The 24,901-nt window shown below is 40.8% G+C and overlaps 1 protein-coding gene across 3 annotated transcripts in view; it reads left to right on the forward strand.

Moving 5' to 3' along the window:
- The window catches only part of SIDT1 (SID1 transmembrane family member 1), a 91,185-nt gene that overhangs the window by 13,890 nt on the left and 52,394 nt on the right, over positions 1-24,901 (forward strand). For all 3 annotated transcript variants that reach the window (XM_032406554.1, XM_032406555.1, XM_032406553.1), the window contains exons 2-4: positions 12,925-13,046; positions 14,197-14,367; positions 24,608-24,653. In XM_032406554.1, the coding sequence (XP_032262445.1) occupies positions 12,925-13,046; positions 14,197-14,367; positions 24,608-24,653 (339 nt within the window). The remainder of the gene's footprint in view (positions 1-12,924; positions 13,047-14,196; positions 14,368-24,607; positions 24,654-24,901) is intronic.

Consider the following 24,901-nt stretch of genomic DNA (forward strand, 5'->3'; position numbering starts at 1 on the left):
TAAATGTGGCCTTTCCTGAGGCTTCTTCTGTTCGGCTCAAGAAATTTTCCTTTAGGATTTTGAAGAGGAAGATGTTTGCAGACAATCAGTTTAGTCTTGTTTAGAAAGCAGTTTCCTGTAAGTAATACTTCTATCCTGACAATACTTATTTAAAACTATAAATGGCCCTGGTCTGTCAATAAATACAACTACAGAAAAAATTGGTGATAAGTGTCACATCATAATTCTGACAGTCATAACTAATTTTCTAGTGCCTTCCCAGCTTCAGAGTGTTAATTAAGTAGGCCTCAGAATAGCTCTAGAAGAAACTTGCCTGCAGTGCGATCACTCAGCATATAAATAAAATCTAAGGAGTGGATCCTTGAATTCTGCCTCAAACCATAAAATAATTACTTTTCCCTCTTCAAGCCCCTCCACTTGTACTCCAGAGTGAAGGAATTGTAAGGAAAGGGAGTATAGGTGGGAGGTAGGGAGAAAAAGACAGGAAAGGTAAAGGAGAAAAGGAATCCGGCAGAGAAGATGGGCAGACCCCAATACCTGAGAGGATGAGGAACCAACATAGCAGCTGGCTGTCTCCCAGAAACTAAGCCTGGACATGCGTAAGGCCGGAGGAAGGTCATGGGACGGAGGAACTAATGCAAAATCTGTGAGAAACCCTGGTTAGCCATTTGAAGTGAGAGGTAGATGGCAGCCCACAATTTAAGAGGCCACTGGTGAGGAATAGGTTAGAGGAGAGCTTTTTTTGCTGTACTTTTTTGCCTCCTTCAGTCTGGCCTAGGTGCATTGCCACCTGCCCTGCCTTCTCGCCCTTGTGAGGGAGAAAACCAGCAGCACCAGCCCAGGGCTGGCTGGGCAATGTGGGCTCACACCTGTGAGGGCCTGCTGGAGTGCATAGGATAATCACTGTGCCTGTTGACCTGCCGACAGGTCGGACATTACCTCCTTCCCCACCACCCCCTTTACAAGGCATAGGCCAGCAGATTACAATGGAGCAAAAACAGTGTGTGGGTGGGAGGAGGGGGGTAGAAGTAAAATTAGATGGGGGGCCAGACTGGACCCCTGTGTGGGTGTGAAAAGGAGTGTGGTCAACTCAGAGGTTGTTTACCTTAAGGGGCTTTCCTTCCAGCCCCTCTTTCTACTCTGGACCCTCCCCACATTTAGCACCTCCCCTCTGAGGATCTCAGTACTACTCCAGGTAGCTGACACCCCTGGGAGTTCGAGCTCACAGAAGAAAATAACAATACATCTGCAGAATGAAGCTACATGAGAGAAATCAAACTGGACAGCCTTTCCCGATGTAGCCCAACTAATAAACAGGAAGAATAAGACTTAAAATAAGCAAAGTGAAAGAATTGTGGGAGAATTGTGGATAGAAGGGCTTCATTAAAATGAAGCAGGTTACCGTTATAAAGATGAGCCAACTGGAAATCTCAGAGTTAAAAATAACACTGTTTACATAAAGACCTCAGCAATGGGTTGGATGTTAGAATGAACAGTGGATTAGAAAACTGGAGGATCTACCTAAAGAGATGTAGGATAGCAACAGAAAAATTAAGAAATTGGGAGGGCAGACCTGGTTATGATGTCAATATAATAGGGGGCCCACAAGAAGAAAACAAATGGGGAGGAAGAAATATTTGTAGAAATAATGCTGAAGAATTGAGAACAGCCACTTCCCCAACAGCCTGGGGGTGCTTTCTTAGGGCTTGTTGAAAGCTACAAGCTTAGCTGAACTATCTCCACTCACATAATAACAGTAAATATTTGTAGTGTATGTACTAAGTGTCAGATACATGCTGGATTCCAAGTATGTGACAGATAAAATCCTCCAAGAGAGAGACAAAAACAAATGCATGGAACAATGACCAACTATTACAAAACATGAAAAAAATGATATAATGGAGTATAAAATTGGGTAGTGCAGTCCATACGTTTTATGAGTGTTAAATGGTGAGATCAGGTTAAGTTAGGGTCTTCAGGATAGACTTGACTTGACACCTGTTCTTGTGAAGAAAATATGGAGGACAGCATTTCCCAAAGTGTGTTCTATGGAACACTTGTTTTGTAGACTAGTCTTGGTGTTGCATGTAAAAGGCTTTCCAGGTGTAGTGGAACTTGACCCATGTTTTGACTGCCTAACATCTGAGCTCCATTCCTGTATGTCTGGGGGAATTCCTCATTCTATGAGCCTTCACTGGAGCTAGAGCTCCTTCTTTTTTTTTTTTTTTTTTTATTATGTTATGTTAGTCACCATACTATACATCATTAGTTTTTGATGTAGTGATCCACAATCCATTGTTTTCATATAACACCCAGTGCTCCACGCAGTACGTGCCCTCTCTAATACCCATCACCAGGCTAACCCATCCCCCCACCCCCCTGCTCTCTAAAACCCTGTTTATTTCTCAGAGTCCATAATCTCTTGTGGTTCATCTCTCCCTCCGATTTCCCTCCCTTCATTTTTCCCTTCCTTCTCCTAATGTCCTCCATGCTATTCCTTATGTTCCACAAATAAGTGAAACCATAGGATAATTGACTTTCTCTGCTTGACTTATTTCACTTAGCATAATCTCCTCCAGTCCCATCCATGTTGATGTAAAAGTTGGGTATTCATCCTTTCTGATGGCTGAGTAATATTCCATTGTATATATGGACCACATCTTTTTCCATTCATCTGTTGAAGGGCATCTCAGTAGAGCTCCTTCTTATACAGACGTAGAATAGCAGCCCCTTCTTATACACGCACACAGACACACACTAACCCCAAATTCAGCCATGGCGTGTGGCGTCGGTGCTACCAATCACTACTGCCTTTCTCAGGCTTGCGGACTGGGGAGCCAGTGATGTGGAGAAGCACCTGTTAGCAGCAACAGAGGTGACATTGGTTTCCAGCCATGGCCATGGCAATGGGACGATGGCACTTAAAACCCTCCAGAGGCTTTCTGTTGCCCTTAGAGTAAAGCCCCAACCTCTCTCACGTGACTTTAAGACCCCTCAGGACCACAATGGTCCTTCACGCACCTTCAACTTCAGCCAAACTGATTTTCTCTTAATCCTTCAAACTTCCTTCTTGCCTTGCCTCTCATTTCTCCTCCTTCTCTCCCTCTCTCCCTCCTTCCCTGTGTCTACTACACTATTCCCTCTGTTTGGATATTTCTCTTGTTCTGCTCTGCATTTTTCTGGTTAATTCTTACTCATCCTTTGGGAAAATATGCACCCTGAAAATCTATGTCATGCACTGGCACAGGAACTTAAATATTAATGCAATTGCTTAATTGGCATTCCGTCGGCAAACCTGTGATCTCAGTGAAGGCAGACTAGGTCCACATAGCTTAGTACTATATCCCTTGTGCCAGAACAATGCATGGCACAGGATAGGGAGTCAAATATTTAATGAACAAAGTTCATCGCTAAGCAGCTGGAATCTAGACTGCGTCTTGTTCTATACTCCTGGCCTGCCAATTATTATACCTCTCTTTAATGTTTTCCCATGTTTCTATTGGAATTGAAATGTTTAATATAAAACTTAAATCATAAACCTAAAGAGGAAAGTTTATATGGATATATTTGTGTGTATAATGAAATTGATGAGTTGAAGCATGCTTCTTAGAAAAGTGCCTGGAATGCAAAATGCTGAGTATCTAAAAGTATAGGGAATAAATAGCTCCCAAGGGGTAAACTGCTCTTTTCAACAAGATGAATGAGCTGTTCCAGGAAAGCTGTGAGCCAAACTGTGAAAGGAAATTAATACCTATGTGAGATGAACCGTATAACCTTCTCCTTTGCCGGGGCCGGTTGGGCTTCTAAGTGTGTCTCCACACGTGGAAAACAGTCAACAACTGATTGATTGGTGAATGTGTGCGAGTGGAAAAGCACCACCCAATCCCAAGCGCAGGTGGGACAGCTCTGCTTTCTGCGCTGCCTGGTGCTCTGCAGCTCACAGAGTACTGTTGCCCATAGTCTGGCTGGTGGTGGGTAGTCTGGGTGCTACTATCCCCATTCTACAGTTGAGGAAACGGAAGTCCAGAGAATTTAAGGGATTTGTCCAAGGTCACCCAGATAGTGTTAGTGCCAGACATAAAATCTAGGTCTACATAGTTTTCTTCATTATGGCGTAAATTTACAGAAGGTGGTTTTCTAAGGCTGAATCAGGCAGAGAGAGTTTTATTTTTTATTTATTTTTTATTTATTTTTTTAGGATTTTATTTATTTATTTGCCAGAGAGAGAGAGAGCAAGAGAACATGAGACTACAAGCAGGGGGAGCGGCAGGCAGAGAGAGAAGCAGCCTCCCCACTGAGCAGGGAGCCCGATGCGGGACTCGATCCCAGGACCCTGGGATCATGACCTGAGCTGAAGGCAGACGCTTAACTGACTGAGCCACCCAGGGGTCCTAGGCAGAGGGAATTTTAAACAGTTACATCAATAACTATAGGAATTATTTTAATGCTTATCTCTTTAAAGAAAAATAAAAGGTATAACCTGTGATTGAACTAACTCCATTCCTTACAGTAGTTATGAAAATTTGGGGATGAATGCTTCATTTAATAGGACTTTCTAGCCTGTACTAAGAAAGGGATTCAGAACTGCAAGGCCCCTTTGCTCAGGGACAGCTGCTTTCCTACAATGTCACATAATAGACCCTCCCAGCAGGCCTGCTTCACTCAACAGGAAGGGTCTTGGCAGGTGGGTACAAGGTGGAGGTAAGTTGATGGTCTGGGAGAGGTTTAGAGTCTAGGAGAATGACTTTAGTGCTTAAAAATCCTACAAATCTAATGTTGTTCGGGTTGATTTATGTTCCCCCAGAATATATGTTGAAATCCTAATCCCTGGAATCTATGAATGTGGCCTTATTTGGAAGTAGAGTCTTTGCAGCTATAATCAAGCTAAGATGAGGTCACTAAGGTGGGCCCTAATCCAGTGTGACTGAAGTCCTTATAAGAAGAGGAAAATTTGGAGACAGACATGCACAGAAAGGAGGTCAGCATGTGAAACAGAGACACACAGAGAGAACACAATGCGACAACAGGCAGAGATTGGAGTGATGCAGTTGTAAGCCAAGGAGTACTAAGCATTGATGGTTACCACCAAAAACTAAGAAGAGGCAAGAAAGGACTCTGTCCAGAATTCCAGAGGAAGTGTGGCCTGGCTGACATCTTGATTTCAGACTTCTGGCCTCCAGAACTGTGAGAGAATACATTTCTGTTGTTTTAAGCCACCCAGTTTGTGGTACTTTGTTATGGCAGTCCTAGGAAACTCATATACCTAATGCAGAATCTAGGCTAGCACCTTACTGGTCAGTGCAGTACTAGCTTCATCTGGGTCCCTGACCATATTTCTTTTCTGGGTAGAGCAGTGGGGATATGAGCCGTCTTAATTAAACCAAAGACAACGCAAAGTTCTGCTGCTGTCTGAGAGAGAGAGGGAGAGAAGGAGAGAGAGAGGGAGAGAGAGATTGTAATCGATGAAGTTAGCATAAGCAGGTCAAGCACCAAAATAAGGATAGACTCTAGCAAAATAAACCAGGAGAGCAATAAGAGTGCTTTGGAAACTAAGTGTTTGCCACATCCCTGAACAACAAAAAGACTACACAAAATGAGGGTTGTCACTCAGAAATGGACAAAATAGAAAGGCCAGTGCATCACAGCTTCCTTTTTATTATTATAATGTAATATTTTAGATATATAAACAAGTATAGAAAATAATGTAACAAACCCCTATGTACCCACTACTCAGCTTAAGAAACAAAAAGACAATTAGAATTCCCTATTTGCCCCCACCCTATGCCATGCATTGCCACAGGAACTTGAATGTTAACGTAATTCCTTATTTAATTGGTATATCATGTGCAAACCTGTGATCTCAGTGAGGACAGACTATGTCCACATAGCTTAGTAATATATCTCCCGTGCCAGAAAAATGCCTGGCACAGGATAGGGAGCCAAATATTTTTTTCTTTTTTTTCTCTTGTTTCTTTTTTTTTTAATTTTTTTTTATGTTATGTTAATCACCATACATTATTACATCATTAGTTTTTGATGTAGTGTTCCATAACTCATTGTTTGCGTATAACACCCAGTGCTCCAAATACTTATTGAATGAACAAAGTTCTTCCTAAAGTAGCTAGAATCTAGAACTGTCCTGGGATGTCCTTCATCCCCCAAAGTAACCATTTTGGGGAGATAGTTTTTCATGGGTCTCTTGATTCCTGCACATCTTATAGGAAGACACTGACTGAATTTTTTTTCTAATACTATCGTTTTAAGAATATTTGTATAGCAAACAGCCTCAGATGATAGAGATAGCATCCGTCTCTGGAGCAAAAGTAAGGCAGGTTTACTGCCCATTATAAAAGATATGTGTTCCCTAAGCTCACCGTTTCTCTTCTGTCTTGCAACCCACTGTATGTATGTAGGCAGCTATCTGGGCCCATTCACATCACCTTCATGGTATTTGGCAGCAAGGGGAACTGATGCAAACAAGCTGCTTGCTGTGACAAGAGGAATAAAGTCCTTTGTCCCTAACCCAAGAAGTCTGTCTTCCATCAGGATCAATGAAACTGTGGCAATTGGGGTAAAGTCTCAGATCCTTCAAAGCTTTTGAAACGATTATCTTCAGTTTGGTGTTTATCACTTCTGTGTATGTGTATCTTTTTTTTTTTTTTTTTTAAGATTTTATTTATTTATTTGAGAGAGAGAGAATGAGAGAGAGAGAACACATGAGAGGGGATAGGGTCAGAGGACGAAGCAGACTCCCTGCCGAGCAGGGAGCCCGATGCGGGACTCGATCCAGGGACTCCAGGATCATGACCTGAGCCGAAGGCAGTCGCTTAACCAACTGAGCCACCCAGGCGCCCCTGTGTATGTGTATCTTAACTACAGATGGATGATAGATAGATGGATAGCTTTGGTTTGCTTGTTTACAAAGTTTATGTAAATGAGATCATGCAGTATGTATCTTTCAGCAACCTGCTCTTTTTTTCAATTTATCTTCTTCAGAGTGATCTGTATCAGTCCATATCGTAGCTCATTCCTTTCATTCTTGTTCATCATTCCCAGTGCATATGTAAGAGAGTTCTTCTTGTGTATAAACTTATTGGAAATGCTGGAATGTAATGTGAACTCATCTTCAGCTTTAGTAGAGATTGCCAACTTGCCCTCCGAAGTGGTTGTACTAAATAACATTTTCATAAGCAATGTGAAAGAGTTCCTGTTTCTCTGCATCCTTGCAAATGTGGTATTGTCATACTTTTGAGGTTTTACCTTTCTGATGAGTGTAAAGAGCTGAACATCTTTTCCCATCTTTTCTTTGGTCATTCATCATCTCTGCAGTTACCTATTTTTCTATTGGGTTGTGTTTTTCTATGAGTTTTAAAGACTCTTTACATATTCAAGATATTGATATTTTGTCTGTTTTTTTTGTACAAGTAACATATCCTATTCTATGGCTTGTCTCTCTCCTTCATTCATGGTGTTTATATAGTTTCTTGATTTCACAGTGAAGTAGTAGGAGAAGCCTATATCCATAGTGGTGTTCAGTGGAGTCAGGGATTCAAAATAGTGGCGATAGCGTGATCTGACCAAGCATTGTGTGCAAACTGGGATGCAAGAAGCTTGGTTTCCAGTCATGATTCTGCCATAGCTGAGTATCCTTGGGGAAGTCACATCACCTCTGCGTCTTGGGCTCCTCGTCTGTAAATAGAACCTTTGGACTAGATGACCTTCTTGAGCACCTTTCCAGATACAAGTTTCTCTAATGAGTCAAGGTCATGTGCACCAGGCAGGCAATGACAGGACCTATGTGGACAAGTCCATCTTAACTATAATTTGGGAAATGACTGACCAGCTTCTGTGCTGTTTTGCTTGACTCCCCCACACGGGTAGCCACTTTGTCCTCTGTGTACCCACAGGACTTGCTCACGTTGCTACCACAATACCATCACATTATGCTGTTGGTAATAACATCATTTGTCTCTGACTAGATCGTGAGTTCCTCAAGGACAGGGTTGCCTTTAGTGTACCCGCAGCACCTCCCTTAACTCAGTGAATCTTTGATGCATGATGGAAGGAGCATGGAAGGGTAGCAGGAAAGGGTGGAAAGAGGGAGAGAAGGAAGGAAGGACCAAATAACCTGAACACTCCCAAGATATACACTTAGTGAACATAACACAGTTATTAAACTGTACATATTAGGAAAAGCAAATACTATTTTAGCTATTTTACAGGGAGACTCAGTTTTTCAAGATCACATGGGAAAACAGTGCTGTGCTTAATAATGGAAGCCAATAATCTCTGATTTATAATCTGATGTTCCAACTAATAGAGCCTACAGCCTCATTAATTTAGCAAAACCAAACCAGATTTTAAATTAAACTCATTTTCATCCTCTTTATGCAACAGAATTATATTACTTATAATTTTGAACTTTTCCCTACTGACACATTCCAACAGATTAAAAAGGGAGTCTCGAAGCTTTAAGACCTTTCATAATTGTGATCTATATAATATCAGAAATGGGAGTACTTAAATAATTCTTCTCTCTTATCTATAACGCAACTCCTTGCTTATAATAAACATAGAAAGAAAATAAGATATATGTACAGCAGTCATAGATCCCTTATCCGCGGTTTCACTTTCCACAATTTCAGTTACCCATGGACAAACACAGCCCAGAAGCAGATGATCCTCCTTCTGACATATGGTCGGAAGGTCAATAGTAGGCTAATACTGCGTCACAACGCCTACATCTGTCACCTTGCTTCATCTCATCACATAGGCATTTTAGCCTCTCACATCATCACAAGAAGAAGGGTGAGTACAGTACGATATTTTGAGAGAGAGAGAGAGAGAGAGACCACATTCAAGAACTTTTATTACACTATATTGTTCTATTTTATTATCAGGTATTGTTATTAATACCTTACTATGCCTAATGAATAAATTAAACTTCATCATAGGTATGTATGTGTGGAAAAAATATGGTATATATAGGTTTGGTATTATCTGCAGTTTCAGGCAACCGCTGGCAGTCTTGGAACATATCCCCCCATGGGCAAGGGCGGGGGGACTACAAAGTGTTCAGGACAACAGGAAGAAGCCACAGGAGGGAAAATCTTGGCTCTTAAGAACGGTCTGTTACAAGGTGTCGGATTTATCATGCATGGTCAATACTCGGTCCTGCATTGAGTTTTGCCTTTACAGGGCTTACTTCACTGCGGCAAATGTAATCCAATTTTCTCAGTTGCACATTAGCCTCTGAAAAAGCAAGCAAAATTTGAACAGGACTCTTTATCCTTTCCTGGGGGCAATGCATTTGTATCAAAAAAACTACCCAGTGTTTCTATCTCCTGCTTTAATATATTTTTCTGCAATTTATTATGTCATTATCTCTGAGTTTGTTTTTATTGTAATTAGTAAGACCATTATTAAATAATACAAAAGTAAATGGATTATAAGAGCCAGACAAGGAATAAAATTAGGTGTGGCAATGAGCAGTGAGTGGGGTGATATGGTGGTGATATATCTGTTCTGCTCCCTACAGATCTCCTTCCTTCTAGCCCAGTTTCTGCCCCATTAGACACCAGCTTCCAGACATACTCGTGACATTTGGTGGTGTCATGGTTGTGCACTTCATAATAATGGGCAGTTGGCAAGTTGCTGACAAATGGGGTCATCTGCTAGCTGGTTCTGTTGGAACAGTACAGGCTCCGATCCATGTGCATCAGAACCCTGCAGCATGCTTGGTAAGCATGCATATTTTTAGGTTCTCTTCTTGATCTGCTGAATCAGAAATGCTAGGGGGGGGGGCTTGAGGATTCGAATGCCAAAAAGCACACTAACCTTTGAGAATCACTCTCTTTAAGTGTGGGGAAACAAAATGGAGGGAAATCCCTTCTGGCACTAAGTACGTAAGAAGGGAGAAGGAAGCTGCATTCCTAGGTAAAGAAAAGAGAGTAGACGAGCTAAAGAGGAAGCTTGCCTTAGTTCACAGCTTTCCTTAGGTTTTACCTCAGTTCTGACTGCTGCAGATTTAAGCCAGACTACAAGGGTGCTCTCACACCACGTGCTGCATAATGCTGGTGAGTGTTTGTATTATGAACTGCAAAAGTGAGCTTGCTTCTGAACTAACACGTTTTGTCAACACTAGGGACACCAAAGATGAAGTTTACAGCTCCCTAAAAGAGCCAGGCAGGTAAAGAGTTAAAATACTGTATGATTCACAACAAGATACCACTTCACACCAACTAGAACTGTAATAATCAAGAAGACAGCAACAAGTGTTGACAAGGATGTGGGGAAATTGAAACCCCTATATATTACCAGTAATGTAAATTGCTAGAATGTAAAAAGATTAATCTCTTTAGAAAACATTTTGGCAGTTCCTCAAAAAGTTAAACATAGAGTTACCATGTCCCGCAATAATTCTACTCCTAGGTATACACTCGAAAGAATTTAAAACATATTCACACCAAAACTTGTATATAAATGTTCATAGCAGCATTGTTTGTAACAGCCAAAGAGTGGCAAAAACCAAAATGTCCATAAACTGAATAACACATAAACAAATGTGGTGCATGCGTACAATGGAATATTGTTTAGCAATAAAAAGAAATGCTACAACTTGGAAGAATCTTGAAAACATTATGCTAAGTGAAATAAGCCAAATACAAAAGGGCACATACTATTCCATTTGTACGAAATGTCCAGAATGGGTAAATTCAGAGACAAAATTAGATTACTGGTTACCAGGGATTAAGGGAAGGAGGGAATGAGGAATGACTGCTAATGGGTACAGGGCTTCTTTCTGGAGTGATGAAAATATTCTGGAATTAGATAGTGGTGATAGGTGTACATCTCTGTGAATATATTAAAAACTACTGAATTGTACCCTTTAAGAGTGAGTTGTGTGGTGTGTGAATTATATCTCTATTTTATTTTTTTTTTAAGATTTTATTTATTTATTTGTCAAAGAGAGAGAGAGCACATGCACAAGCAGAGGGAATGGCAGGCAGAGGCAGATGCAGGTTCCTCACTGGGCAAGGAGGAGCCCGATGCAGGACTCAGTCCCAGGACCCTGGGATCATGACCTGAGCTGAAGGCAGACGTTTAACTGACTGAGCCACCAAGGCATCCCTATATCTCTATTTTAAAGAGCAATGGAAGAAGTGTCCAAGAAAAAAAATAATAAATTGGACTACATGAAAAAAATGCTTGGTGGCTATCTATAGGAAAAACTCACTTCCATTTTCTTCTGCTCACACTCGACACTTCTGATACCAGATGTGTGAGTTTTCTACACATCAAGTAATTCTGTGACACCAGCTGGGTGTCCTGCAGTCAGTTCAGTTCTACCTGGTTTTAGCATCAGATCTCATAGGTTAAGGGCTCAGTCCCACAAGACTGCCCACCCCCCCCCAACTTAAGATGCCAATTGCAAGTCCAGGTATTAGAGTAAATCTGAAAATTCCCAGAGCCGCTGAAGGCCTTGCCCTATAGGACAATGCCCAGATGAAATTGACATCTGAGGGGACATAGCCCTGGGGTTAAGAAGACTGGATCAGGTCCTGTCAATGAGGAGATGAACTATGAGAATGGTGAGGACATCATTGTGGGTGGAGGGGAAGGTCTGGATACAGACAGTATGAAGGACATAGAAGCAGTAGAACTCAATGAATGACCCATCGACTGAGAAAGCTAAAGGAGTAGGAATCAAGGATGACTCTCATCCAACAGTTCTCATTAGATGAAATAGCTTCCTGGTGAGGCCATTCAATAAGCAAGGAAATTCAGAAGAAATTAAAGTTAAGAGCGAAGAGAGTGATAGATTCCATTTCTGACAGGTAGAATTTGAGGTACTAGTGGAACATCCAGAACTTAGGGAAAAGGTCTGCACTAGAGATAGGGTGTTGGCAATTATCAGCTGCAGCGTAGTAGAGTTTAGGCACAAGAAAATGTTCCCTTCATGAACAAGTGCTTCTTATCAAATTAATAAATTACTCTTGGATTGTTTCAACATTAAAAAAAGCAAATTGGTTTAATGAAGAATGATATAAGAGAACCAAATAGTAATTATATGATATCCATGTGGTTCTGTTTCCTCTGTTTCCATTTTGAACATGTATAGACCTTTCAGGGTTTAACTGCAAGATTTTCTTGTTTCGTTTCTTCCCCCTAATAAAGAAGTTTTCAAGAGAATACTAAGGTTTTAAAACAGCAGGAGGGGAAATCTCACGTGAAAGGTCAGGTTTTACTTTTTCTTTCTTAACATGTCTTTTTTCTATTTTGTTCTTTCCATGTAGTCTATGGTATTATACAAAATGAAGGAAAACACCAGAACCATCTAGATCCAGGGCCACAGTTCAATTTTCTGTCTTTAAAACAGCCTTGAAAGTGTTAAATCCTTGGGGTTGATCTGTGTATTCAGAAGGAGCCATGGAGCTGCTGATGTAGAAAAGCATTTTGTGTCAGCGACTGATTTATGCCTTGGAGCAGGACAAAGAGAAGAATACTCAGCCCCTACGGTATCTGTTGCTAGGGGAGCATCAGGCCATCTGCTAGGCTTTAATAAAACATGACAATAACACTTTGGTTTGAAGCACAGAATGATTTTCCAAACCAAAATGAAAATCTGTCAGCATTTGAGGAGCTTGTAGGTTTTGTGTTTTGGTTTTTTTTTTTTTTTTTTTTTTTTTGAAGACATTTGTATCTGTACCATTTATATTCAAATGAGAAGAGATATCAATATCTTTCTTTTTCAAAACCTTGTATTGACTGCCCAATTCGAACTCCTCAGCCTGCCATTTGAAGCCTCCAGAATCTGGTTTCCCTGAAGATCACGTCAGGTGGCAGCTCTGATGTGTGTGTGTGTGTGTGTGTGTGTGTGCGTGTGTGATTTGCCTTACCTTCTCTCTCTACCCTGGCTCACAGGTGAATGCTGTCCGGGTGTATGTGAATAGCTCCTCAGAGAACCTCGACTACCCAGTCCTCGTCGTGGTTCGCCAGCAGAAAGGGGTGCTGTCCTGGCAGGTTCCTCTGCTCTTCCAAGGACTGTAAGTGGATCTTCTCCTGGACAACTTCGCTACATTTGTTTTCTTTCAATGACCTAGACCTTAATTGGTGTTTTCCCTAGTAAAAGGAGAAATCAGACTTTTGGAATGTTGACATCATATGCATCCTAAGTGCAAATAATGGTCATAGCACATAGCCCAACCTGTCCAAGTCTGTTCAGTTTCCATCCTCTGTTTTTGTCTTTTAAGTACACTGGGCATGGAGCCAAATGTGGAGCCTGAACTCACAACCCTGAAATCAAGACCTGCGCTGAGATCAAGAGTCAGATGCTCAACCAGCTAAGCCACCCTGGCACCCTGACTCTTTGAATTCAGATAAGCATCTACCTAGATGTGTAGCACCTGGAAGAACGTTAAGCATTTTAATTCTATCCAGAATATTCTGTAGCTCTTGGTTAGTGGATCATCCACTGAGGACAGGGCTAGGTTCAAGTGTCAGTGTAAATGAGTAATACCTCCATTCTTCAAAATGCCCACAGAGTGTGCATCCTTCATTCTATAGCATTTAAGTGCTACTAAGTGCCGGAAACTAGGGATACAGCAGTGGGGGGAGAGGAAAACAAAATCCCTGCCCTCATGTAGTTTATACTTTTGCAGGAGAAACTGTATAAGGTACTATTGCACTACTAAGAAAAAAACCAGAAGCATTCAGACATAGGTACATAGTATGGCATTAACTCATTTTTAGTGGCTGAGTAATTTGAGGATTGAAATAGTAACTCTCATAGCCTTGACTTGGGCTCTGGGGCTTTTTTATTTTTTTTTATGTTCCATTTAGCAAAAGCTTAAAAAGTGGAAATATGAAATCAACTGGTTGTTTTATCAGCACAATTTCCCCTTCAACATTTGGTATTTTTTTTCCTCATTGAATTAGGAAGATGGTGTAACATAATATAGACACAATCAAAGTGAACTGGCCAGCACTGAAGAGTCCTCAAGTCCCCGTTATTACATCACACAAGCCTATGCCCAAGACTCAATCACTATCATAGGTCCAGTCTGAAATTTAAAACATAAGGACTTGAAAACAAATTTGGAGAGAAATGAAATAAGATTGGCTTTTTTTTTCCTTGCTTGTTCACCGAGTCTCTCTTTTGTTCTTGCTTGTTTTTCCTTCCATCGGCTGCTACAGATACCAGAGGAGTTACAACTACCAGGAAGTAAGCCGCACCTTGTGTCCCTCAGAAGCAACCAATGAAACAGGACCTCTGGAGCAACTGGTAATTGTAGATGTCGCCTCCATGGCTCCACTGGGCGCCCAGTACAAACTGCTGGTTACCAAGATCACACACTTCCAGCTACAGTAAGCAGGACGTCTTGTGGCCTTTCTCGATTCATTTGTCTGCACATGCTCAGTCCAGTCTCCCTTCTGCCAAGTCAGCACTCAAGAAGGAAATTAGCCACTTGGCATATTGTCTTAGCACCTTCTGACCAGTCCTGCTCACAGCTGGGCAGCAGGACTGTAATCTGTGCAATAGGGAAGCAGTAGGGACTGGTGCAGAGGGGAACAGTGCCTGGCCTCAGAGGCATGTCTATTCTCAGGGGTCTGTGTGAGGACCCTGCCTGCCTGTAGTCCAAGCAAGAGGCCCTGGTGACTGGGTACTTTTGTATTATGCGTCAGTACCACTCTCCTGAAGGAAGTTTTCTTTTTCTTCTGAGGAAGACCTTAACCTATTTTCTTGTCCTTATTGCTAGTCCAGGTTTCTCCTTCCAAGTTAAGAATGTATACAGGTAGAAAATAGTGTCATATGGCTTTGTCCTTTGTGCAACAACTAATAACTATTTCCTCCTTCTCCTTGCGCTACCATCCTTTAAAACAAAATCAGTTGTTTTTGAACTCATCTCAAATTGTTCGTATTAAACATACATATAATAAATTCAGTTGGGGGAATGGTCTCCAAGAGATCTGTTCTTTTCCAGAGGTTTTTACTCTTGTAAAATATTGCATAAACCTGTGTGAAAATTTAAACAGAAAGGTCATTCCTTAATAAGGCCAGACAGTTCAGGGACTTTCTGCCCCATTCTCTTCTAAGATCAAGGCTTCTCAAGGGTTCAGACCACTTCGTCCTCTCTCAGTGTTTTAAATAAATTTTAAAAGAAAATATCATTAAATTGGTTTATTAAAATTAGAATTTGTACTCATCAAAATGTATCAGTAAGAGAACAAAAGGACAAGCCATAGACTAAAAGACAGTACATATAACTATAAAGGGTTCATAGCAGAATATATAAAGAACTCCTACAAATCAATAAGAAAAAACAGGTAAGCTCTTGGCTGCTGTCCCCATTATCACCCACCCTTCTGTGGCTCTGGCTTCTTATAGGCAAGAATCTCGGCACCAATGAGTCTAGGTACTGCTGAGGGTGGAGACTAGCCCCCGCATGTGCACAAGTTTGTGTACCCAAGTCTCTGTGCCCATAGGTCCAGACTCAGCTTCACTGGAACAAATAGGCTTTCTGAGGAAAAAATGAGGTGGTCTCAGGAGCAACAACTGAGAAAATAATTTTGACCTAGACCTCTCACTAGAGCTTTGGAACAGAGAGTGAAGAGTCTCAGAAGGGGAGTCAATGTTTATATTTACCCAATGGAATAAAAAAAAAAAAAAAAAAAAGGAAACTAAGTATGTGTTGCTTAATAGAGTACAACCCTAAGTAAAAGAATATATAAATGTAAATAAAAGGATAGTAAACCAAAAGAAAGTTGATGTAGTATATATATCATATTATACAAGATATTCCTTAATGCAAGAAGCATTATTAGAGATAAAGGGACAGTTCATATTTCTAAAAGACTCATTCACCAGGAAAACAAATTTAAGTTTTAAATTTGTACGCACCTAGTAATATCACTTTGTAATATACAAAGTAAAATTTTCAGAGTGAAAGAAGAATTGGACTAACTCACAATCTCTGTGGAGATTTCTCTATAGCTAAAAGAATAAACAGACCAAAACATATATATATGTATATATAGTAATTAGATAGAACAGGCATTGGTGAACTATGGCCCAGAAACTGGCCGCTGGGTTTTGTAACTAGAGTTTTATAAGAACGCAGCCCTACCCATTCATTTACATATTGTCTCTGGGGGCTTTCACACTACAATGGCAAAGGTGAGTAGTTTGTATGGAGACATTATGGCCTATAAGCCTAAAATATTTACTATTTGGCCCTTTGAGATATAAAAAGCAGATGAACATGATCAACAAGCTTGAACTAACTAATGTACTTCGGAAACTGTATCTCAAAATGATAGAATGCTTAAACTTTTCAAATGCACATGCAACATTTACCAAGGTTGCCAAGTTCTAATGCATATCTTGATAAATTTAAAAGAATTGAAATCTTGTATATGGAATTGAGACAGAAATCAACTACAAAATTATGTCTGTAAAACCCCCAAATGTTTGGAAATTAAGTAGTCTACTTCTAAATAACTTATGAGTCAAAAAAATAATAACCATGAAAATTAGAAAATATTCTGAACGAATGATAATGAAAATATGACATATCCAAACTTCTGGGATGCAACTAAGCAATGCTTAGAGGAAAATGCATAGTTTCAAATGTATATGTTAGAAAGGAAGACTGGCTGAAAATCAATGTGTTAAGTGTCCATTTTAAGAAGTTAGGAAGTAAAACTCAAAGAAAGTGAAAGGAAGTAATGAAATAAGAGCATAAAACAATGAAATAGAGAACAAATCAACAATGGACAAAATCAACCAAACCACAAATCAATTATTTGAAATGGTGAGTAGTATTTTTCTACCTGTTTTTTAAAAACATAAATAAGGCAAGCCCATTGGGAAAAAAAATAGGCAAGAGATTTGAACAGACAGATACTTTACCAAAAAAGGTATCCAAAATGATCCCCCAAACACAATCTTACTGGCTATCAGAAACACAAATTAAAACTATAATGAGATTTCACTATACCTACCAATTTCTATAATTTGAAAAGACTGACAATGTGATTTCACTCCTACTTATTATAAATCCAAGTCCTAAATATATAATTGTCCTATTCATCCAATGGAATACTACACAACAATAAAAAGGTACAAACTATTGCTGTACCTGGCAACATGGATAAATCTCACAAACACAATGTTAAGCAAAGGAAGCCAGACAAAAGGAATACATAACTGTTCGATTCCATTTATACAAAGTTTAAAAATAGGCAAAACTATTCTGTAATGTTACGAGTCAGGATAGTGATAACTTTGGAGAGGAAAGAGGAAGTGTATGGTTGTTTACCTGGTGAATTCATTCAGATATATACTTATGACTTGTGTTTTTTTCTATATGTTTGTTACACTTCAATAGAAAGATTAATTTTTTTAAAAATCAGAATATTTTTTATTATATTTAAAAATTTTTAAATATATTTAATTTTTTATTATAAATATTTAAATATATTTAAATCTTTATTATATTTAAAAATATATATTACTTTTTTGCAGATTATTTTTCTGATCAGAATGTCTTGTTCTATTATAAAGCTCACCTTAAATTTTCTAAAGCAGTTTATAAAGAAGTCTATAGCCAGTGGAGTTGCTAATAGGAATCAAATATTTATCTCGGTCTTCTCTGCAGCTCTTGACAATGTATACCCATACAGATGGATGGACAAATGGATGAATGAATAGCTAGAAAGATGGAGAAGTAATCACAGCATTTTTTCCAAGTCCCTCCATTAATTTTGGTGTAGAAAAAAGTGACATGATAAGTTCAAGAGCAAAAAACCCCTCACTCCCACCTCTGGGGAAAAAAAAAAAAGGGCAGAAAAAGTTTTCTACGCTGATCAATTAAGTGAGAGTTTCTAGGAGGGAGGTTTGAGCATTAGAATATATATATTTTTTAAGTTTCCCAGGTGATTCTAATGTGTAGCCAGAGTTCCTCTGCCTTAAAGCATTACTCCCTGCCATCTAACTATCCCTCACCCACCTCCACACACACACACACAGCTCTGCCACCACTCATTTTCCCAAATTCCAGTGATCTAGCGTTCTGTGAAGCAGTACCTCTAAGCAATTTCTAAATATGGTGCTTACATTTAATTATTTTAATACTTAAATCTATTTATGATATTAAACAATATGAGAATTCATGGTGATACATTTGAAGGAGGTGGCAGCACATTACTTGAACAGAGTGCAGTTTGAACTTCGGAGAAGCCTCACATTTACTGATTGGTCTCTGTGTCTTTGACCTGTCACCGTCACCTGGTGGCAGTGTACTTGAATTCTAGAGCTGGTTTTCCTGGGAGGCTAATTAGACCCTTTGGAGAACTGAATTCTGTGAAGCTGAAATCATAAGGTCACAACTCTGTGCAAGTGTTAATGAATGATATGCATGCTAGTGGAACTGCAAATCTATTCCCTCACATTGTTTTCTGTTTCCACCTCTTATAATGTGACTTGACCTCAGCAACCAGACATTCAGAACATTTCAAAATGCACAGTTACTAGGACTTTGACGAGAATAAGTTAAGTCTGAGAAGAGATGGTAACTGAAATATATATGCATCTCTTCCTCCTTGGCTCTGGATTGTCCCACACCAACCTTGCTGGAGCCCCAGAAATCCAGAGGAGGATGGTAATGGGCAAGAGGTGGGGATTGTGGTGAGACCTGAAGTCCAGGTATTGAGAGAAACACTGAAAAATCAACTCAAAAGTCCTAACATGGCAGTTTCTGTTGTATGTTTTTGAGTGGCAGACTAGAAGCTATGTGAAACATGTTTCAGGATTTTTTTTCCCCTAGAATCATGAATTTTAAGAATGAAAGGAACTTTGGAAGTTGAATCCACTCACCTCATTTTTACAAATGAGCAAACTGATGCCCAGAGAGGTTAAGTGACTTATCTAAACCCACAGCTAGGAAAGGGTAAAATCAGGACTAGATTCTAGTTCTAACTCCCAGTTCTGTGCTCTTCCCACAATAATACGCTATTTCTACTTTGTGTTGAAAACTGTCCTCTGAATTTTTATGTTGCCCTAAATATGTTTCTCAATTCCATGAAACATTTATTTATTTCAATCGAGTCTTAAAAATAAAATTCTGCCTTAAAGCATTACTCCCTGCCATCTAACTATCCCTCACCCACCTCCACACACACACACACACGCAGCTCTGCCACCACTCATTTTCCCAAATTCCAGTGATCTAGCGTTCTGTGAAGTAGAGTGTGAAGTTGCAGGCAGGGAAGAGCACGAGGATGTAGGGGCAGGCAGGCACCTGATCATGGGGTGGGAGGAGCTTGGAAGGGGTGTGAAGAAAGTTAGGTAGTTGTCTAGGTGGTAATAGTTGTGTGGAGGACTTGAAGGGGACAAGACCGGAGGCAGAGAAATTAGAAGGCTTGATGCAGTGGTCAAGGTAATAATGAGATGAACTGAAGAATTTAGAGACGACATTGGCAAAACTTGATTGGACATGAAGAGTGAGGGAAATGGGAGAGTCAAAGATGGCCTCTTCCCTTGTAATTGGTGGTGCCACTAAGGAAATGAGAAGGTTGAGGAAGGAAGGAAGAGATGGTAAGTTCACTTTGGGACATGTTGAACTTGAAGTGCAGATGTTGGGCAGAATGTTGGATATACAGCAGCCTGGTGCTCAGAAGAAAGTTCTGGATTACAGATAGCAGACTGAGTAGAAGTGCTTCAGGGAGGCTGGTCCACACAGTGCCTGAGGTGGAATAACAGGAGACAGCACGGAGAAACAGGTAGTAGTACCCAATCCTTGATCTTTGAGATCCTGTATGCTGCGCTAGAGAGTTGTTGCGGTTTTTTTTTAAGATTTTATTTATTTATTTTAGAGAGAGCGTGCGTGCAAGCAGGGGGAAGAGCACAGGGAGAGGGAGAGAAAAAACCCCAAGCAGACTCCCTGCTGGGCATGGAGCCACACACAGTGCTCAATCTCATAACCCCAGGATCATGACCTGAGCCAAAGTTAAGAGTCAGATGTTTGACTGAGCCTCCCAGGTGCCCCTGCGCTAGGGAGTTGAAACTCCACCTTTCAGGTTATGGGAGCCACTAAACCTTTTAAGCAACACAATAAAATAAACAAATCTGATTTTTAGAGATGAATTTAGTAGTCACATGGAAGATGAATTGGAGAGAGGAGAGGGTAGAGACAAATAAGAAAATGAAAAGTTATTTGAATAGAGAAAAATAAACAATGATTAGGAACTGAACATATTATAGCAGCAACAAAGCTGTAAGGGAGAAAAAGAGTCAAATAATATACATAGGGATAATCCAAACTAAAAAAAAATACACGTGGCAGAATAAAAAATACAGTCCTACACGAGTACTTGCAGGCTTCAACCCTCCTCCAGCCTTCTAAGTAGGGATTTGAGTCTTTGTTTTGAGAGACTTTTGAGTGAAATCGCACCGCCACGACGCTATGAAAAGTAGTAGATTTTTTGAGGAAATGGGTAAGTGAGGAGGCTTTTAGACCATTTTGCCATGTGTCATACTATGTAATCACCCTTTGGTATTTGGGGGTAGACTACAATAATGATTTCCATTACTTTTCCAATTTTTTTCTTATTGAATGCTATATTGGGCAAAGATGGTACTTCAGGTGAGTCAGGTACATCCGGGTTACTTATACATTAATAGAGTCAGTAAGACGTGGTGATCAATCAAATGTGGAAGTTGATAAAAAGGGAGTCCACGATGACTCCAGCAATGATGTCAGAAGTCTGGTGAGGCTTACTAGCAAAGAGCCTTAGTGGGTCAGGATCAGGAAAATGACAGCACATTCCGTTTTGATCCTGTGGAGTTTGAAGTGTTTGAGGGGCAGCCAAGCACAGAAGCCCAGCAGACAATCACTCTTCCATGACCGGAGCTCAAGGGATAGCCCTGGGCTAGACATGGAGACTTGAGATTCATTGATATTTTTTGTGAGTTTTGGGGCCATTGAATATATATGTGATTTTTATGGCAACTGAATATATATATAAGGTACGTGGCTAAGGAAAATGAGAAGGTCAAGAATAGCGGGTAACATTCTTATGTAAGGGATGGTCTGAGAAACAGGAGTTATCAAAAGAAGCTGAGCAGGGGCGCCTGAGTGGCTCAGTCGTTAAGTGTCTGCCTTCGGCTCAGGTCATGATCCCAGGGTCCTGGGATCGAGCCCTGCAACGGGCTCCCAGCTTGGTGGGAAGCCTGCTTCTCCCTCTCCCACTCCGCCTGCTTGTGTTCCCTCTCTGGCTGTGTCTCTCTCTGTCAAACAAATAAAATCTTTTTTTAAAAAAACAACAAAACAAAAGAAGCTGAGCAGACATAGCAGAGGTGCGGGAGGGTGCAGAAGAAAACCCAGGAAAGCAGGTGTCACAGAGCCCAAGGGAGGAAAGAGTTTCCAGAGGGAGTGGTCGTCAGAGTCAAATGCCACAGAGAGGTCAAGTTAAGGCTGAAGTCACTGGATTTAGCAATTAGGAGGTGACTATTACCCGCAGCAAAGGCAACTTCAGGAGGATGGTGGGGAAAGAATTCCTGACAGCAGTGAGGAGAGGAAAGGATGAATGAGGGATGAAAGCAGAATACGATTTTAAGAAGCTGGTTTGTGAAGAAGAGGGAGGATAGAGAATGACATCAAAGGAGCAAGATACAGAAAAAGGGGAGGCATTTTGTTGGGGTGGGTTTTTTTTTTATTTTGAAGGTGGTTGCTATTAGTATATATTTATAAGCCAAGGGTGTATAAAATTTATAGGACGTTGAATTTTATAGAAGCAGCGTCCCAGAGAAGGAAAGAAAGGATGCATGCAGAGTTTATACTCAGACCAGAGCGATGAAGTGGAAGGTTACACATGATCAGAGGGTTGCTGGAAGGGTTGTGGTGAGCGAAGGGAGTTCATAACAGATGGCAGTAAGGAGATAACAGGGAATGATATTCTGAAGTCGATAGTCCAAGTGAATAATAGGGCATAATTTCCTTCAGCAAACAAAGTGGGGGTTTTGCACACACACTGGGCTCTGTGCCAGGGGCTGGCTATCACAGGATGAAGAAGATGCCGGGAATCTCACAGTCTTCTCTGGTACTCACCCCCAAAACAACTTAGCTTTTATCCCTGCCTCTCTTCCCACCCACCCTCTCTTCCCATCCCCCTTTCCTTGTTCTTCTGTTTTATTACTCTCCTGTATGGATTTCTCCTCTCACTCTTCTTCTCCTGTCTCCCTTATCTGCACACTGAGCTCTCTGGATGCCATCTGGTCCTTTTCTCTTCCCCTCTCCCTCAAACTAAGCAAAACAAGGGAACAAAGTCAGCTTTGAGTTTTTCTTATTTATCGAATAAATATTTGTTTCCTGTGCTTAATCTGTTTAAACAAATAGGTTGAAGATTTTATGCTTTTTTTTCTCTAAAGTTGTGCAGGAGTCTCAATTAGCTTTGTTCTATTGGTTAACGACTCTTATAAATAAACCTTCCCCAACCTGTGGCAGGGCCCCCTGGGGAAGGAAGCGCCGTGTTTCATCTGCAACAGACACAATGTTTATTTTGCATACACTGTTGATTCTGTAGAAAGAGAGGACTTAAATGCTATAGTCTTAAAGAAAATAATGGTTTTGAGGTTTGTATGTATTATACCAGTAAGGAAAACATAAAGAACAAGGGAAAAAAATCATATTGATGCCCATACATTCAGTGTTACAACTGGAATTCAAATGATAAGGGAGTATACAAAAGAAATTTCTGGCCAAAGAAAACTGGTTGCATCTGGAAATCTCCTGCTGTCTGTTGGTAGCCAAGAAAATCAGTGTCTTTTTCTTTCCCCTGACCTGGCAACTGAACCGAACTCAGGCCCCGTGTTGCCCTGGTAACAGCAGATGACACCACACTGCTGAGAGGGAGCCCCCAAGCCACATGCAGCACAGGGGTCCCGACTCTGGTCTTGGAATCTCAGGAGTCAACACACAACTGCGTCTGACACTGACTTTGGCTTCTTTAGCTGACTTTGGGCCACAAGTCTTTAACTGCGCTTCAACAGAAGCAGTCCTTGACACTGATCATTTCTGTTGGGAGTAGCTACATAAAAAATTGCCCCCATTGCTAAATTCTGCACCCAGTCTGCCAACAGCCTAAAATTGTTGGTCATTAAATTTAGAAATAGCACTCAAGTTTTATGACTTCTAAACAACGCCTCCAATTATAAACTTTTTGTTAAATGTTTTGACATGTCCTTTATAAAGGAATCTTCAGTAAAGTTTTTTAAAGTGTTCTAACTTTTATAAAAGGAGAATTCGTGGAGAGGAAGACTCTTCAGGGAGCACCAAGGCATGAAGTTGGGAAGGGGCCCCAGGACAAGTTCAGGTTCAGGTTCCCTGAAATGCAGGCCAGACTGGCGGGGTGGGGACAGACATGTCCCCAGGTGGCAGCACTGAGAATGCAGTGGGCTTGTGTGAGCCATCTTCACGGCTAAAGATGAGGCAGGAGCCAGAAAGCGGCAAAGGCCAAAAACAGCCCTTACAAAACTGTAGAGAAAACCAATTTGTCTTTGTGTTTTCCAGCTTCTTAACCCGGTTCACGTGTGTTCATGCCCGCCAGCCTTCTGTTACTACAAGGGTGTGTTTCCCACAAGCTCTTCACACTTGCCTTTCCTCAGGGCAGGATTCAGGCTGTCTTTCACAGAAGAACAAAAATATCTAATAAAATAGTTCACAGGAAGGGGCACCCGGGTGGCTCAGTCGGTTAAGCGTCTGCCTTCGGCTCAGGTCATGATCCCGGGGTCCTGGGATCGAGCCCCACGTCAGGCTCCCTGCTCAGCGGGAAGCCTGCTTCTCCCCCTCCCTCTGCCTGCCTCTCTGCCTACTTGTGCTCTCTCTCTCTCTGTCAAATAAATAAATAAAATATTTTTAAAAAAAAATAGTTCACAGTAAATTACCAACTGGAGAGAAAACAGCTTCATTATATTCTTTTGGTGGTATTCGCATTTTAGAGGATGGCCTTAGAAGGCAGTGCGTAAACTGAAGAGGACACGGTCTTGGACAGGAATTTTAGCTGGTGTGGCAGGCAATTGGAGAAGTGCTTGGAGGCAGGAAGAGTATGCTTCTAGCCCCAGCACCCCTCCCATGGTGATGATGTATTCACCACGTTTAAAATAATGATCTTTTGGCATGGATACATCCAAATTATTTTGTAGTGCGACCTACATTATCCAAAAGGACCTCAAGCCTTCTTTTCCTCTATTTTTCAGCCCACTTCTGACACCCAAACCCTGTGCTTGGTTGTAAAACCTTAAGAGAATCCAAAGGGCAAAAGTGTCTGCAAAAGCAAACAAGTAATTACTTTTATAGGTATGACATCATGGTTATATAAAGACATAAAATCGATCCTCTCCCCAATTTTATCATTCTTGAGAATTGAAACCAAATCTTCATGCTGTTTACTTTGTCAGTTTGATGGGACTAGAACTCATTTCACAAAGGATAAGGCTTTCCTTACATCGACTTTCGGATGGTTTTCTTTTACATAAATCATTTTTGCTTGCTAACTTAGCTTCTCTCTCACTTTTCCCCCTTTTCCCTCTCCCACGTACATTTCTCAGGACAAATGTTGCCTTTCACTTCACTGCCAGCCCCTCTCAACCTCAGGTAAGTGAAGGGTTTCAAGGTTATCGTGATTCTACCTGTTGACAATACCCTCCAAAAAGCCATAGTAATAGGCAGAGTCAGCATGCGGTGTTGCCCTTGACTTTTTACAACTTGTCATGTATTTGCATTTTTGACGTGTTGTTCATATTACTGGGATTTTAGACACAACGTTTAATCTTTTCACCTTAATTGGTGTGAAATAGGAGGCGTGACATCTGTTGGCAGATGTTCCTTGGCTCAACTTTTAG

This window comes from Phoca vitulina, unplaced genomic scaffold, assembly GCF_004348235.1.
Source record: "Phoca vitulina isolate PV1807 unplaced genomic scaffold, GSC_HSeal_1.0 scaffold8, whole genome shotgun sequence".
In the NCBI taxonomy this organism is placed as follows: domain Eukaryota; kingdom Metazoa; phylum Chordata; class Mammalia; order Carnivora; family Phocidae; genus Phoca; species Phoca vitulina.